At 38.4% G+C, this 17978-nt stretch overlaps 1 protein-coding gene across 9 annotated transcripts; it reads right to left on the bottom strand.

The window, feature by feature from the left end:
- Positions 1–1819: 1819 nt before the first annotated feature.
- Positions 1820–14402, bottom strand: SRSF10 (serine and arginine rich splicing factor 10). Of its 9 annotated transcripts, XM_047724521.1 has the most exons (7): positions 14180–14393; positions 12560–12664; positions 8893–8996; positions 7498–7660; positions 7210–7263; positions 6975–7076; positions 1820–3639 (listed from the first exon to the last, which is right to left on the bottom strand). In XM_047724521.1, the coding sequence occupies exons 1-7, from the start codon at positions 14242–14244 to the stop codon at positions 3579–3581; spliced, it is 654 nt and encodes a 217-aa protein (XP_047580477.1). In that variant the 5' UTR covers positions 14245–14393; the 3' UTR covers positions 1820–3578. The 9 variants fall into 9 exon arrangements, with proteins under 9 accessions (XP_047580477.1, XP_047580471.1, XP_047580470.1 ...); XM_047724515.1 differs by lacking the exon at positions 6975–7076 and having other exon boundaries at positions 7210–7260; positions 14180–14395; XM_047724514.1 differs by lacking the exon at positions 6975–7076 and having other exon boundaries at positions 14180–14387.
- Between the last annotated feature and the right edge of the window lie 3576 nt (positions 14403–17978).

The raw sequence follows: 17978 nt of genomic DNA, 5'->3' as shown, positions 1-17978 counted from the left end.
CCCAGTGGCTAAATTGTATTTCATAAAAAATTGTTATGACTATCTTTAACATTTACTCTTAGAATGCACGTAAATTAACCCAACTGAAAAATGGAAGGACATTTGGTTTTTAAGAGGCAATGAATGTGCTGACGGACATACTGTATTATGACCCACCCACCCCCCCAGCAGATTTAACTGTAAAAGGCCACAGAATACTTCACGGAAACTAAGCTTCTGATTCATTATCAAGTCAAATACAGCAGGACTAATTACCTGCCTCTCCCCTTCTACATTTTAAGGTGATTGAGGTTTATAGAAAACAAAAATTCCTCCCAAGTTGTAAGACCCTTGCAATTTGTCTGCTATATATTAAAGCATAATTTACACCAGGGATCTTTGGGAGGTGGGGGAAGGCATCACCAGAGCCACATTTGCTAAGTGGGAGGGGTAGCTTCAACTAGTTCAATAGGTGAACTCCAGGACAAGGCCATTAGTTTATCATGCAAATCAGAAGGTAACTAATTTGGAGAAAATAAAAATTTGAGTCCTCATTTTTCTTCCTGTTCCATTCCCAGTGTAAAGTCTATGAACAATGCCGAGGATTATGTTATTTAACTGCACTGGAATTTCACTGGATTTAATAATTTGCAGCCCAGGCATGTTAGTTTTGGACTTCTTAATGTATGAGGTTTTTGGTTTGGGATTGACTCACTGTGACCAGTGTTCAGACTTGAGGATGGAGTACCAAAGGCTTTTACCTAACCACAACGTTTTCAATAGCTAAGGATAACTATCAGATCAACATCTCATTCCTCAACAACTAATAAGTTTTGGTTAGTCTACAGGATTTTCCCAAACTATTTTTAACTTGTGAGAACCAAAAAGTTATTAAAGGAAACCAACCTCTATCCTCTAAGGCTGAAGTCAGCCACAGCGTAAGCCTTCAGTCAGTGTTAGAATTTTGTCATTATCTTTCTGATGGCAGTGTAGAGTATGGTGGGAGTCTGGGTACATCACCTATCCTTACACTTAATTTCTGGTTAAGTTCTATTCTTCCCCAAAGCAAGCACAAAGGGTTTTGGGTTAAGTTTTCTAGTTTCTTTAATTGCATTCTCATTGGCAGTTACTCTGTAAAACAGGAGGAAGAGAACATCTCTAAAGCCTCTTACACAAATGAGGAAAGCCTACCCAGCCATAAACATAGAAGGCAGAGCTAAACCTAAGGAAAAACAAAACCAAGGGGGAAAAAAAAAAAAAAAAAACCCCAAATTTTTTGGCTCCTAAGACCAGTTTATTTCACTCTCGCATTCAAAGAGATGGGATCTACAAAATACTAGACACAAAGGCTTTTTTTACTTCATTACAAACTACTCTGTCAGTTATCAATGAAAGGAATTTACATGCCTTGCTTTTTATTCCAAACAGAGAGTCCCGACTTCAATAGGGTGAAACAACTGTTAGGAATACATAAACACAATGCAATAAACATAACCAACACTGTTGGGGGTGGGGTGGGCAGAGGAAAAAGAAACCAAGAGAAGGAAACTTTTCTATAGCAACTACTGACATCGATGTCAGTAGTTGAATGACAACACACAGGCTGCTTACTTCATTTATCAATGAGAGCAGTTTACTCCTAAAAAGCTCTGACCTCCTGGTAGAAATGCCGTTAAGATATTCCTTAGCTGTCACTGTGCTGTCTTAAGTCATAGCCTCCCTTTTTCAAAGTATCTCAGGATTTTGTAAACAAGAATATGGTCGAAAACCAATACAAGATTGAAATTTGGAAAGCCAGGATAGAGAGCCTGAGTCACAATAGCTGTGACATCTCGTGTTGTATTTCTCTTTTTCATCCAGAAAGATTACAAACAAAATATTTTTTGATACTAAATCTTTTTTCATTATTCTATTAATTCTTCCTTCCATGTGAACTCTATATTCCATTATATTACTTTTATTGTTATAAAAAATTTCCCATTTTATTTAAAAAAAAAAAAAAGAGGGCACAAAATAGTAAAGAGGAACCATCAAATGAAAAAACCATGAACTCCATCTAACCTGGGATCTGCCACTTAATTGCTGTGTGATGTTAAGCAAGTTTGAAAACATTTTTTTAACCAAATGGTTAAAATACCTCCCTTTATTTCCCCAGTTATGTGTATTCTGCAATATTTTCAAAATTTTTTTTTTATAAATTAAAGGCTTAAACACTTCCATATTTTTAGATGAATAACTTTACATAAAAGGCTTAAAATATGCGGCAGAAATTTGACAAAAATCAAATGTGAGTGATGGAAGAATCAACATATAAACAAACTTCATATCCTAATAAGGAACTAAGGAATCCAAAACATTTTTGTGATACTATAAAAGTTATTTATTCACTATACACAGAACATGTCCCCTATAAAATGTACATGTAAATCACTAAAAAGTATAATCTGGTGAACATTTTCTCAATTACAGAACATACTAAATCAGCTGGGATAACAGCTCTCTGTCTGCCTCAAAATAATCTAATTATAGCACCCAGAGTCTCCTTTATATCTATTGCAAAGTTAAATACTTATTTTGGGGATTATTTCCTAATATGTGTTTGCGGAGGCAGAGTTAACAATTTAATAGGACTCTAGTATATTACAGTCACTGCACAATAAATCAGTTTATTACAGATTAAAACATTTTTTCATTATTTGTATTAATGGGATGCAAACAGAAATACTGGATACTTTTAAATGGCAGATAACCACAAAAATGATCTTTGATAGTATTCTGGGTTTTATAATTACATTAAGATACGAATGGTGTAAAAGAGTTACGAATACGCCTCAAACAATGAGGCCACACTGTAATGATTCACTAGATTGTGCTCAGTAGACATTTATTCAGTAAGTGAATTTTCTCCACAATTACCCAGTACAATTTTTGCCCACAGTAAGGGCTCAGTAAATCAATGTTTGCTGAATATACTGACTTAGGACCGAGGTGAGAAGAGATGGACCCTCTTAGCTAGATGTCAAGTATTATAATCGGAATTTATCTGGGAGAGTGTAAGGAAGATGTAAACTGCACATGGCATTCAAGTAAGTAAACTCAGATGCCAACAAAGCAAATCATTAAGCAGAAAAACACTGGCACTGGAATAAACAACGGCAAGATTTGCCAATAGCAAAAATGGAACTGACTTTAAGAGATAACCAAGAAAAAGTTTATATTGGACCATACCTTTTCTCACCCAATTCAGTTTGAGACAGACCAATAGAGGCACTGTAAGAGACTAAATGGCTGTCTTCCTTGATATTCAGACATCCTAGTTTCCAGTAATTTATTACGGACCTGTTACCCATGAATCAATATAAACCTATTCAGATTTAGGGATTAGTTTTCCACAAGTACAAAGTTGAATTTCCTTTTATTTGTCCTAAAATGCTTACTTTCAAACTTGAAGGGACTTCAATTATTCCATGTAGTTTCGATAACATTCTTTTATCTTTTCAGACCAGAGTCAAAATATTCGTACAGTATTCATACTGCAGCACCTTCCACCCACCCTTTGGTCGCTTGAACTGCCCTTCTTTGGTTCTTTTTCCGCTTTCTCAGATCTTTCTTGAAGTGTAGTAAGCAGAACTGTACTGGGTATTCCAGCTGCAGTTTGGTCTTAAATAAAAGAAGGATGTTTGTCAGTTTGGTTTTCTTTATTCTTCTCTGTGGTATACAGGATTTTGTTAGTTGAACTGGATGTAGCAGCTTACTGGGCCAAATTTTCAAGAGAATAGTACAATAGTTCCCAGGTCTTTTCCCTGGGTTGTAAACTTAACAGCTCATACTCTATGTAGCACCTTTCCTTTCTCACTGAAGCATTATCTGTCATTTTTCTTCTTGCTTACTTGGCTTCAAAACAAAACAAAACAAAACAAAATGCAGAGATCTTAAGTAAAAGAGAGGTGAAGTGTCAGTCTTCACTTGAGTCTTCATATGATCTGCTCTAATACTGACAACAGTGCCAGACACATAGCAGATATCCACAGCTGTGAACTATGTAGCCCAAAATTAAAGCACTGTGTAAGGATCCTCATCAAGTATGAATAGGATCCTAACTATCATGGTTCAGCTATAATTTAGTCCTTTCGAAGTGGTTAGGTATGTCACTTTAGAAATAACTATAAAGTTCTCAGAAAAATAGGGTGAGTCATATTAAGTGACATAAGTATAAAAATGAAATCATCAGGCCTTCTGTTTCTACACAAAGACTGAGAGCAATTTCAATGGGCTATCTCCTCAGTATACTTTCATCAAAACACAGTCCATTAAAAAAAAAAATAATAATAAGGACCAGGCCTGAGCTCAAATTTTAGATCTGCCTTTTATAGCCTTTTCTTTATGCCTCAATTTCCTCACCTATGATATGGGGTAAACCAAAGTATCTCTCTCCTAGGGTTTTGTGAAAAGTAAACAAATTAACACATTAAGTTTTAGGACTGTGTCTGGCACATCATAAATACTAAGTATCAGCTATGATTGTTGTCATTATAAAGCAGCTAGAATTCAAACCGTAAAATACCTAAACCAGTTCCCCGAAGTGGTTATCACTTAGTATATTAAACTGCTCACTGACATTCAATTCAAAAGTATTTTAAATCAAGCCATAAATATAAGGCCCAATTCATCTTGTTTAGGACGGGAAGAGCAGAATTATTGGTCCATCCAATAATGAAAATATAAATTTACAATTAGTGGACTCAAATTTCATTTTAATACTTATCTTAATTCTACCAGTAATTTCTATGTTATTTAACCCCAAGGGGCTTAATAAGCAATCAAGAAACAACTCTGACATCACATAAGGAATTTTAGAGTAGTATATAAAAGATGTACCTTTCTGGCAAGTTCTATCATTTCCAAAGAAAAGTTGTGCCTAGTGCAACACTGATTAAAAATATTCCTAAATCTACAAAGAATTGTTTCCATTGTTATTTTAGAATCTCATCCAAAACTATAATAATTCCAGTTAATCATTATTTCCTTCATTTTGTTTTTATTATAGCATGTTTGCTTAATTTACAGCAAGCAGAAAATAAGCTGGGTCTTGTTTTGATCCAAACATTGATGTTTTAAAGGTTGTACACAATATTTGTTAAAAAGAACATATAAAAATACCTTTTTAGAAGCTTCTATAAGAAAGAAAATACAAAGTTTAACCCCACAACTTTCCTCTTTGCTAGAACTGCAAACTACTGCTACAGTTTTAAATAGACTTTTTGTTGTTTAAACTATACATCCAGGAAAATCTAAAAAATTAAAGAAACGTGCATATAAATGATTGCATAGCAGAACATGAACATTAACTGCAAACAGTAAAGAAATGAAAGTTAGAAATACTATCAAATATACAAAGGTTCTAGAATCAATCCTTTAAACACATTCCACAAACAGTATTTAAAAACCATCTTTTTTGTTCTTTACAGGCAAGGCCTATATTACTAAAACCAAAATTGGAAAAAAGTAGTCCTCTAAAAGGAATCGTTTCCCCACAATATTTCTTACTTATACCTGCAAGCAAGCAATCTAAAATTTTTAAAGATGCTAGCTTTTATTCTGAAATGAGATTGGACATGTCCCTTTTATTGCCCCCCCCCCCCCCACGATCTCTCAGAGAAATGCTAGAAATTATAAACGGTTAGGGTCTTATTTTCTTTTTTAGTCAGGTACTGCCAGGTACTACCTTGATAATCAAACTCAGAGATGGGACTCTTTAAATTCTTTTTCCAAAATATTTTAAATTTCATGGCACCACAGAATCACCTAGAATGGGAGTGTGCTCTTTCAACTTGCCTCACATGAAATAAGCTGACGTGTGAAGAACAAGCCTCCTTCATAAAGTGGAAGGCAAATTTTGATACAAATGCACAGACCGAGTGCTATAAGCATCAAAATTCAGTTTACACTATGCATATGCATAAACAAAATCTACTCTGAAACAATTTACTTGCTGTTTTTTAACAGCAGTAAGAAAACTAAGCAGTATCACCAACAATGCTCCTTGAAGTTGAGAGTAACTACTTGAGAGCATTTTTTTCCCTTAAAATTATTTCTGCCATTATTGACCTGCTTAAATTTTAAGGTGAGTTCTTCTGATGTTTATATGTTTCAAATCTTCACAGAAACCAGAAAAAAGCAGTGAAGGCTCCATGTTTCAGTCAAAAACTCAATCTTCCCCCAAATGCTACCTAACCCAGTTGGCATCATTCCCCAAGACGGTGGGGTTAACAAAAGAACTATTCTTCCACGCTCTGTCATAAATTAACTATTATCACGGGCCTAGACATCTTAACAAGACAAAAAGGTCCACCCTGAACCTAAATGTGTCTGATCAGTCAGTGTTGTACTGTGGCTACAACTTCACTTTTGTATCATTCTATCTTATTAGCAAGCTACATTTCTAGGTTAACAGTTCTACCAAATATGGATATGAAAGTTTATTTTTAATAAGACAATGTTGCAAATTATGGTCAACCAACATCTTTTCACCAATACTTCAAGCATAAAAAATGAGAATCTTTACAAAAATATACAGAGACACCACAAATTGGTAGCTGCCCGTAACATTAAACAAACTGGACTCTTAAGAGTGGCTTCTCAACAGCATATCATTTTAATTATAACCATTTGCCTGGTACAGGGAAAACTGACAAGTGTTTTTTAAGCATCATTGCAACATTGTATTCCTGATAATTTAAGTAAACCAAACTATGAGTAAATGAATGATACATGCCTAAAAATATCAAGGTTTATACTATCAGTGGCCACTGGACTTAGGACTAGTCCAAGACCTTGATCTAGATTTTGACCTAGACCTAGATTGTGATCTTGACTGAGATTTGGATCTAGGTGGTTCTTTTTTCCTTGATTCCTTTTCATATCTTGAGCCAGACTTATAATGTGTTTTGGAATCTGTTTTAGAGGTGCCTCTAGTTTTGGTGTGAGATGCAGACCTAGAACGTGATTTAGCCTTCATTTCTTTCTTGGGCTGGGACTTGGACCGTGATCTTGAATTGGATTTAGATCTTGAAAAAGATCGATTTCGGTGTTTGAATCTTTCAAAACAGAGGAGAGATACAATTAGAGTAAAAATTAGATTCTATATTAATCAAATTTGTTATTTTTAGAGCAAAAGTTCACTCTGAAATTGAAAAACATAGAAGTCTTTTTCAAAGCAAAGTTATTTACCTATCATTGTCGGAATGGCTTCTGCTACGCCGTGGTCTTCCAGCCGGTCTACTGCTAAAAAGTACATCAGAAAGAGCAAACAGTGACAAATGTCTATTTACAGTCTTCTAAAGTTTCTAATTAAAAAAAAAAACGTGAGCCATTAAACTTTTTAAATGAAGCACTAAAATATTTTTAGTTTCAATGAAGCATACAATGTATATAATTAAAGTGTACAGAAAGATAAAATTAAATGCTAACAAACATTTATCTTTTCTGACAAATTACTGTACTACACATCACACTTACTTTCTAGGACTATAAGATCTTCTATAGTTGTAATCAAAGGACCGGCTTCTTGATCTTCTTCTTTCATAACTCCGGCTTCTAGAACGTCTGTATCTGTCATAATCATCATAGCGTGAAGAGCTGTACACATTCCTCCCTTCCTTGGCTTTCATTTGATTTGGAGCTAATGATATACATAGAACAAATGTTTAGAAACATTAAAACCTAGTATTTTAAGTCTTTAAATTACAGGAAAAATTTCTGTATTTTCTTCCCTTACACCCCCAAATTGTGTCAAGGTTAATTGTGACTATTAGTCTTGGAAAGGGTTTTTGTTTTTTAGGGTGTCTATGAGAATACTGTTTTTTGTTAAAAATGATACTCTCAATTACCTTCCCAACTATTTTTTGTCAGAGACTTTTTCACCATCTAGCTTGTTGTCCAAAAATATGCCAATTATTTCAACATTAAAAAAATTCGCATTTTTAAGATTTCCAAATTAAAACATGAACCACTGAACCATATGCTAATTTGGAATTATTCTGTGTGGTTTTCATTTATTAGGAACATAATTAACAATGACAAAACACTTACTGGTGGCCTCCGAACAGTATTTTAGTATTAAAATGCAGGGCTATATGGTTAAACAGTTCTGAGAGATCACAATAAAGGTGGAAAAGAGCACTTATTGGATGCCTTAGACATACCTGCATCCCTGGACAGTCCTGAATTCCTGGTATCTTACTCAAGTCTACGAAGCGATACTGGAAGTTTGCGTGTTTATATAAATACCACAGCAAATACCCAAGAACCAGAGAATTACTGGCAGCTAGTGTATCAACCTCTATGCTCCTCCTCTCTTCAGCAGCTATTTTCATCTCTATCTTTTAGTATCTTGCCCAAGGTAACAAAATGGTTGAGCCCCAGCCTACCTGACTCCAAAGCCTATACTCCCGCATCATTAGTATGTGGCTAACACCTGGTGTTTACCCACATAATAAAAACCACAGACTAATATAAAACCAATTCTAGGTTTAGCCTGTAATCTTTCTCAGGTTAATTCTATCTGTTCATTTCCACAGTCGAGCAGTCAAATACCCAATTATAACTTGAAGATCTTTTATAAAGAGAAATGGCTGAAAAGACCCAACAGTTTCCAAATTATTTCCCTTTTAATTCCACCCCCAATTACTAAAAACATGGCACAGCAGACTGTATCAATCCACATTCTTGTAAGTCCAAACACATTTCAGGCATTCTTATCTTCACATTCTAACTTTTTGCAAAGTATGTGAGAACTCTTTCTAGATTTTGAACAGATAGACAAACTGCGAATACTTCCAAAAAGAGGTATCAATGCACTGTTTAAAAATGACGTACCATATATAAACATGTATTAAGCATGAGGGTACTTACTCTTTCGATCCCCCTGTGCAAACTGTATTTCAATTTGGCGTCCACAAATCCATTTTCTGTCCAAATTATGTAAAGCGTCTTCGGCATCACGAACATCCTCAAATGTGCTAAATGTTAAGGGGCTTGGGAAGTTTTGCATACTTTGATAACACATGAATGTTTGGTTGGGAGGTCTGGAACAATTCACAGTCTCTCATTATTCTAGAAAATCATCCTTACCTCACTTACTCAGGTTGGTTGATTCAGCTATAGACACTTCACAGCATTAAAGCACTTGTGATTTCCTAAGGTATACATGTGAAAACACAAGTGATCACATATTATAAAGTTATTAAAATAAGATTGGCTATAGCTGAACTACCAAGTAATCTTATCAAAAATTTTCTTCCTGAGTTTCAAGTTTTACAGAAGCAAAAAAGAAAAACAAATGTCAGTTCTATGTTGTATACTAAAACAAAAATTTCTGAAAATAAAACCAAAACTGTTTTTCAGATTTTTGTTTCAAAGGAAAAAAAGAAAATGCCAATAGTTCTTGTGTAAGCAAGCAGAATATACCTTACCTTACAAGATAAAACATTAACTTCAAGTTTATTTTGCTGTTTTTTTTCTGCTATATCTAACACTATTATTTCATGTAGCTGTCTTCCTTATACCATACAGGGAAGACTGGTATGCTATCCACTTGTGGAAATCAAAACAAAATCAAGCATTAAATACTGAAGATATCACTATATCAAAAGCATACTACACCCATGCATAGACTATAAAAGCATGCGGTCAAGAAATAACAGACCATTTCTAAAGATTCCTGGACTGGAAAGCCCTAACCACATGTACTAAACATACAGCTCCCCGCAAAGAAGTGGGTCTGGCACTGGTTTTCCACTTGAGAATTTCAAGATAACATTTATAAATCTGACACAGGAACTACTGGTACTGGTTTTCGATTGGAGAGGCGGTTGTCTTGCCTGCCCTCTTCCCTCACTGTCAGCAATTAACTATGAGAACTCTAGGCTTTACAAAGTTATTCTGCCCAAATTTAGCTCCTCTCCTAAAACCACCATTCTTATGAAGCCAAGCAAATATTCAGAGCAGTGGTTGATATAAAAGCTTTGGAAAGGGAACTGGGTTAAGTTTGAGTGTAGATTTTCATTCTATCCTAGAAATCACTCTTGAAACTTGTCCATTTTTTTCTCAAATTTGAGAGACAAGAGTACAGATCTTGAGATGATTAAAAAACACCCTCGAAGAGACACACTTTCTTCAAGACTGATACCTCGGTTTATTCCAGATATTAAAAGGTCTGCCTCACCAGATTTCTTATTTTTTGTTTTGAAAGGAATTAAGGACAATAGCAAGTTCCCAGCTCTCTCTTCCTGAAGCTGCTATGTATATATTAATGAAAGACAGGTTTCCCCAAGTCCTAAATCATGGGGCGTTTTACAAAATGAAAAGGCAAAGGCTGATGGGGAGTTTAGAACCTTTAGTGCTATAAACTGAACACCCCCCTCAAGGTTAATGTAGATGGGCTTTAAATATTAAAAGTTCACTTAATGGTATACTACTTACTATGCTAGAAGACAGAATATAATTTACTTTTTAGAGAATTAAAATTAAAAGGTATAAAAATTATTGAGATTAACTCATTCTCTGGATCTACTCTCAAAAACAGACCTGGGCTGGATGAATTACGGCAAAGTTCTACTATATGTCTTAAGAGAAGGTTAACTGGGAATAGGATCAAGTATCACTTGGATGCTAGTTACAGAGAAATTTGTACTCAGTATCTTTGCAAAATCCCGAGACCTACTCATTTTCAACTATTTTAAGACCACGGAAAGACTGTGTATAAGAAGTATATGATTCTCCTTTAGATGACAACTCTCCTCTGGCCCAAGTACTACATACTCTTGAGTCAAACTACTGTTGATCTTGATTCCCAGGCCACCCCAAACCAGGTAAAATCAACATTGTAAGCCAGAAAGCGTCACCTTTTTTTTTTTTTTTAAAGCAAGCCAAATATAGCTCTTATCCTCTCTGTAACAGAGCTTTGCAACCAATTCCCCCAACTGTCCTTATCACTACCTTTGCTGAAGTAGCAGCTTTCAACATTTCCCCTAGATCTCACTAGGACCCCTCCTAAGTTTCAAGAGACCCAATGAATTTAATCAGTAACAATTTTTCCTCGCCTGACACCCACAGCCCAAACCTTTGCTGTCTCATTGAAGAAATAATGTCACCTAAAACTCTGGGTCAGGGAATGACTTTCTGTAGATCCTGATTAGGCACCCATACAAGGGATAAGGTCTTCTGCAATCCACTCAGTGCTAACTGATGGTATGTACTAAAGCAGTGCAGGGACCAGCAGGCTTCACAGAGCTAAGTTTAGAAGTCTGGAGTATGTGTGCGCCCCCACCTCCCACAGCCACTTTGAAATCTATAAACAGGTAGTTATGTCCAGTGGATTTGACCTTACAAGACCACCAGAGATTGTTTCTAGGTAGTTCCCAGTGCTAGCACCTCTCTCCCCTTTAAGCATGGCTCTGTGGAGTCGGCTTGACCCCAGAACCTCATGCTATTCCAAAGAGCACTGCCTTCTACCCTATGGGATCTGACCATCTGGTCCGAAACAGAAATATGCCGAGTTTAAGCTTAACAACATTATATCCTGGTACACTTTAACTTGACAAGCTGAGAGAGTGCATTTATACAAGACCACAATCACAACATCAAAGGCCCACATAAATCAACTTACAGGTTTTGTCACTAGACCAAACCAGAATAGTTTTGAAAATTAACTGCTTACAAAACATTAAAAAATAAATAAATAAAAAAAAAGGAAAATAGTTATTCTGTAGGATACATCAGGTATGACTCCTTTAATCTTGGCCATCATTCAACTTCATCTTGACCTTTAACTCTTTAAGTGCTTGTCAGAAGGACTTGTCATGAGATGCTTGGCCAAATATGACAGATGGCTTTATCTTTAACTTTGAAAAACAACCTTTTCCCCCTTTTGTAGATAAAGCGAGGCTTTGTCTCCCATTAGGCTTGTCCTTCTTCCAGCTTTTCTTTAATTTTTCTTTTCCCAAACTCTCCCTTCTCTTCAAGCCTGATCCTTAAGAGGTCTTTGGCTTGTCTACTTGCCTTAAGTGTTGAACTCTACTCTAAAGGTTCTTTCATGCTTTCTCTTTGGGGTCGCCATAACTGTACAGCTTTACATTCTCTGAGGTAACAACAGAGGACAGCAAATTAGGGGACAATATTAAAGAAGTTTACCTCATTGTTATACAATTTGTTTTTGATCAAGTGATTCAAATTAACAGACAATACCAAACTTTAATTGCTAAGCACAAGAACATATTAACTTTTAATTTGACTTACATTAAAGGTGGTAGCAACCAGAGTGTATTCAAATTTAAATCACATTTTATCATCATTGATTTGAGTTTCAGCATCATGAATGGGAATTTAAATATTTTACTATTTTTGGATTAACTTTAAGAAATAGTTAAGAGCAATGTGTGAGTCAATTAATTTTCAATAATTTGAAGACATTAAACATTAGAGGACAAAAGTAAACTACTTTTTAGATGTTACCTCTTACATAAACTTGAATTTCAAACTTCAACACCCCTCACTAATCAGCCATCTGAAGAAAGGATATTGAACATAAGCAAATCCTCTTGGACGGCGCGTGTAGAAATCAAGCGGAACATACACATCAACTATAGGACCATAACGACCAAATTCTCGTCGTAAATCTTCGGACCTAAAACATCATAAAAAAAAAAACCCCAATTTTTACGTTCACTTCTTTAAAAGAATTTCTTTGTAAGAAACAGGTAACTTCCTGTAATCTGTCAATTAATGACAGGGAATGTGCTGTATCCCTGGGTGACCAGAAACAGACAAGCTTTCTAAATCTCAACATCAAGAACCAACTTTAAGAGCACAGGAGAAATAACCAGGCAACCTATCTTTTTGAAAAAGGAAATGCTAAGATCCAAGATTTGTGGAAGACAATGCAGTTTGTAATAAAATCTATTACTTTACATGAACAACAGTTAAGGACATCTAAGGAAATTTGATCACAAATTTATCTAGTTTCTAATCACACCTTTAATTTTTCATAAAAGGCATCGTAGTATTAGGTTGCATATACTAATGTTTTACTTTTATAGGATCAAATCAACATTAGTACTCTGAATACCGAGCACTTTTATCCTAAAATTTTAGCGACAGGTTTAGACACCTACTAGGAGGTAGATAAAGATTTGAAAAACAGAAGTCACAAATATATATAATCCCTTAAATGGAAGATCAAAACGACAAGGGAAAATTTTTCTAAATGCTAGAACACGAATTACTTTCCTACTTAAAGTTAGGACGGTAAAATGTAAATCACGCAAGGCTACCAAAATAAATTTGACCGTTGGGGGGTTAGAGTGATTGTGTGAAACATAACGTCTCTCTTCTAGTGATAGGATCTCTTCCAAGAAATTCTGACGGCAACTACAAGCAATTAAGACAATTGGTGAGAACAAAGGCACGGTCTGGATTAATCCAATTTAGCTTATTAACATCCGAATGGTACAGACTTCCTAAGCCTCATTTCTCAAAGGGTGACCAGTTATTTCCGGGAAATGAGAGGAACTAGTTCGCACCGTCTAACTGGAATAATTTTATCTACCAATTTTTGACATTCCTTCTCTCCAAACATCTCCAATGTTTCAAAAATCAGAACTATAACACAACAACCAAAAAAGGGTTGCGAATGCTTCGCCATACACGCCCCTCCCCCGATCCCGTTATTTCCTTGCAATTCTTTAGGCAAAAAAAAAAACCAAAAAAAAAAAAAAAAAAAAAAAAACCCAAACCCCAAAACACAAAAACCCTGGGCCGAGGGGGCGTGTATCCCAAAGAACGCGAACTTCAAATCAATGGAGAACGGATGTTCGGCCGCGGCGCGGGCTGGACGTGCCGAGAGGAAACCGGGAGGAAGGGGCTCTTAAGTGCGGAGGGGGAGGGGGGCCGAAGCCCAGCCACGCGGCCCGCGTGCCACGCGGCGGCCTCTGGGAGGACCAGGGTAGCCGCCCTCGCTCCCCTGCGGCGGTTGAGCCGGCGGCGCGGCCTAGCTGGGGCCCGAAAGCCAGCGCGGGCCCCGCCATCTTCGCCTTCCCCTCCCCCGGCCCAGCGCGCCACCGCCGCCGCCGCCGCCGCACGGGTCCTCCCCAAGAGCCTGCGGCCTCCCCGGGTAGGCCCTGGGTCCCTTCTCTGTACACACCTGGTGTCGTCGGCCACATTCCTTACGAACAGAGACGTATTGGGGGGGCGCAGGTAGCGGGACATGACGGCGACGGGAGTCTCGCTCGGCAGGGGCACTAACGGGCTCAGTAAACCGTCCGCGGATGCGGCGGCGGATCCTCAGACACTCTCAGCCAGAGGGCTCCGCTACGAAACCGCCTCTTCTCGCGAGACTTCACTCCCGCCTCCACCCCCGCCAAGCTGGGCTCAACGCCGAGACTGGCAACGGTTCTTTCCCGCGAGATCGCTGGGCGTGCGCCTGCGCAGGCGGACGGCGAGGGGCTACGTGCCGCAGCCTCGTTCTCATTCATTGGCTTTTTGCGCGGCCTCTTCCCCTCCCCCAAGCCCGCGCTTTCTTTCTTTAGTGCTTTATTTTCCCGCCCTTTTCTGCCTTACCCGGGTATTCCCCTAGCTGCCCCTCCAAGACAGGAAGCAGACGTTTTAACCCTTACGCCGAATTTTACAGTTACTGCTACCCAGAGTTTTAAACATTAGAGACCGCCATTTGATTTCCTGTCTCGGCCAAGTTATGCCCTGGCTTTTATTAGATCGCTGACCAGCGAGGGAAGAATTTGCAGCCTCTGGTACTGAGTGTGAAAGGAAAAGAGGCGTATGTCCTTGCCGAGGGGGGTGGGCCTGCCTCCCCAGGGCTTTGTGCACGTCGTGGAAGCACTCCATGAGGACCTGTGCGGGGGTTCCCCACGCTCAAACCCTTCTCGGTCATTTTCTCCACCTGTTCATCCTATTTCCTCCTGATTAAAGGCCACTGTCAATCTTTCGATTGGAACCCAGACCTCACATTTTAGTTTCCATAGTCATCCACAGCTGTTTGTTCTTTGTTGCCAACCGCCTATGTTGCAAACGGTCCTTCCAATGTTTGGGTCTCAGAACCTCTTAACGCTCTTACAGATTATGGAAGACGCCAAAGAGTTCTGCTTATGTGGGTTACAGCTGTTAATACTTACTGAACTAGAATTTAAAATGGAGAAAGTTTTAGGTCGTAATGACACACAAGCACACATTCCACTGTCCTTCATCACACGTCATGTAGCCTCTGGGAAGCTCCGCTCTACATTTGTGAGAGACTACCCACGAAAAAAGCAAATAATATTTATTAAAGTTTTGACCCCTTGAAAGGGTCCTAGGGACCCTAACCAGACCACAGATTAAGAATCATTCCCTGCTCTATCAGATTCAACTTTTGGAGATGAGGGATCACCTACTGAAATGCCTCTGACATATAGCACAATACCAAACATAGCGGGGACCCAAGCTCTGTCTATTTAAATGAGTTTTTATTTTACAAAGGGCCATAAAAGCATTATTTTGCATTGGTCAGCATCAAGCAATTACATGACTTGACACGGGTGGTGATGGTCTGTTGTGCTCTGTAGCAGAGCTGTTGTTTTTCTTTTTTAAAGATTTTTATTTATTTGACAGAGATCACAAGTAGGCAGAGAGGCAGGTGGAGAGAGAGGAGGAGCAGGCTCCCCGTGGAGCAGAGAGTCCGATGCAGGGCTCCATCCCAGGACTCTGGGATCATGACCTGAGCCGAAGGCAGAGGCTTTATTTAACCCACTGAGCCACCCAGGTGCCCCAGAGCTGTTGTTTTTCTATGTTTATGTTTTCCAAGAAGCTTTGCACACAATTTATAAAAACATTTATTAATTACCCATTATGTGTCAGGCATTGTGCTAGATCCTGGAAATTCAGTGATGAAAAGCATGAAACTTAGGTTTTCATAGAAAAATTAGCGAATAACAACTGAAGTAATCGTGGATTTGTGATATAAGACAGTAATGCAAAAAGTTAAAAAATTTTTTTTTTTTTTTAAAACGGAAGGTTGTAGGGTACCTGGGTGGCTCAGTGGGTTCAGCCTCTGCCTTCAGCTCAGTTCATGATCTCAGGGTTCTGGGATCTGGAGCCCTGCATTGGGCTCTCTGCTCAGCAGGGAGCCTGCTTTCCCCTCTCTTTCTGCCTGCTTCTCTGCCTACTTGTGATCTCTCTCTGTCAAATAAGTAAATAAATAAATAAAAATCTTTAAAACCAGCAAACAAAACCAGAAGTTTGTGTAGGTTGCGTAAGAGGAACTTGCTGAGCACTCCCTCCTCTTGAGTTAGACATTTTTTAGTGGCTGGAAAACAGCTTTCTGCAGATTACTTTTAGAGATGGAGGAAATTTACACAGGGATACTCCAGCCACTTAGTTTAGTGTGTGTAAAGGTTTATAAATAGAGTCTGCCCTCCAAATGTTAATAGAATTGGTTACATAAACTCTGGGGCCCATGGCAAAATGAAAAATTATGAAGATGGCAGGAGCCAAACACTAAGCCAAGTGCAGGGTCGTTTGGAGTGTGGTGGCCCGCGTAACCCGCACAGGTGGCATGCTCATGAAGTCCATTCTAAATGTTAGCAATTACTGTTCTTACTCATAATGATTGAGAAATAAAAGGAAAAGTGAGACACAAATATTTACTAACTGGAATTGCTTTCTGCTTCACATACCAAATGACCCTATGATCTTTTGTGCTTTAGGATCCCAGAGCCTTGAAAAAGACGATATTGGGCCGTGGGGGGGGGGGGGGGGGGGGGCGGGGCGGCTGGGTGGCTCAGTGGGTTAAAGCCTCTGCCTTCGGCTCGGGTCATGATCTCAGGATCCTGGGATGGAGCCCCCATCGGGCTCTCTGCTCAGCGGGGAGCCTGCTTCCCTCTCTCTCTCTGCCTCTCTGCCTACTTGTGATCTCTGTCTGTCAAATAAATAAATAAAATCTTAAAAAAAAAAAAAGAGAGAGAGGTACATTTCACTCTGAGCACAATACCAGGGCTGGTAATTTTCTCCAAGGCCAAATGTTCATCTCTCAGAACGGTCTGTTGGTACTGCATCTCCTCGTAAAGAAATTATGTTTCACTGGCATTTATGTCAGAAAACCATTTTCCTTGGATAGTATTCTCAGAACCACACAAAGACCAAAATGTAAAATACACAACTATGAATTTCCTTGATCCTGAAACAGCTTTTTTTTTTTTTTTTTAATATTTATGTGCCATAGCACAGACATCGTGCCTGAGTGAGCTGTGCTACTTGCTAGAGGGAGACTCACTGGTGCAAATTCTGTGCGTTAAAACCTTGGACTTCTGAGCCTGTCTCCATAAGCAGAACCAAAACCTTGAGCTATATATCAAGATTAATTTTTCTGGTACAACTGTTTAATTCAGGCCATTGTCACAGACAGTGCTCAGCACTGTGTCTCTGTCTCTATGGGCAAACAATCAATTAGGAGCATGCTTTTTTTTTTTTTTAAAGATTTTATTTATTTATTTGTCAGAGAGAGAGGGAGAGAGAGCAAGCACAGGCAGACAGAATGGCAGGCAGAGGCAGAGGGAGAAGCAGGCTCCCTGATGAACAAGGAGCCCGATGTGGGACTCGATCCCAGGACGCTGGGATCATGACCTGAGCCGAAGGCAGCTGCTTAACCAACTGAGCCACCCAGGCGTCCCAGGAGCATGCTTTTTAAGTTTATTTAATAAGACACGCCTGATGTTTCCTATAAGGCTTTTCACTAATGAGTAGGCAACAGGCCAACTTCTCTGGACTGAGGAGGACTTAGCTTAGACATTTCTTACTTGTGGGTTGGAAATTTTGCAGCACAAACATAATATACACATTATCAATTTACTTGTGTTCAAGGTTCTTTTAACCTCTGGCTCTCGCTAGTCCTACTCGGTGGGTAAATTCACTGTGAATGCACACATTTGTTCATTATATTCCTTAGATGATCT

This window comes from Lutra lutra, chromosome 4, assembly GCF_902655055.1.
Source record: "Lutra lutra chromosome 4, mLutLut1.2, whole genome shotgun sequence".
Classification (NCBI taxonomy): Eukaryota; Metazoa; Chordata; class Mammalia; order Carnivora; family Mustelidae; genus Lutra; species Lutra lutra.
This window is presented reverse-complemented; position numbering and strand designations above follow the sequence as displayed.

What these genes read in the sequence shown, in the direction of transcription:
- SRSF10 (XM_047724512.1), bottom strand. Translation starts at nt 14,244, where the DNA reads ATGTCCCGCTACCTGCGCCCCCCCAATACGTCTCTGTTCGTAAGGAAT. An exon ending in AATGTGGCCGACGACACCAG is followed by an intron (nt 12,665 to 14,179) that starts GTGTGTACAGAG and finishes ATGATGTTTTAG; the next exon opens with GTCCGAAGATTTACGACGAG. An exon ending in AGCCATTCCGACAATGATAG is followed by an intron (nt 7,077 to 7,209) that starts GTAAATAACTTT and finishes CTGTTTTGAAAG; the next exon opens with ATTCAAACACCGAAATCGAT.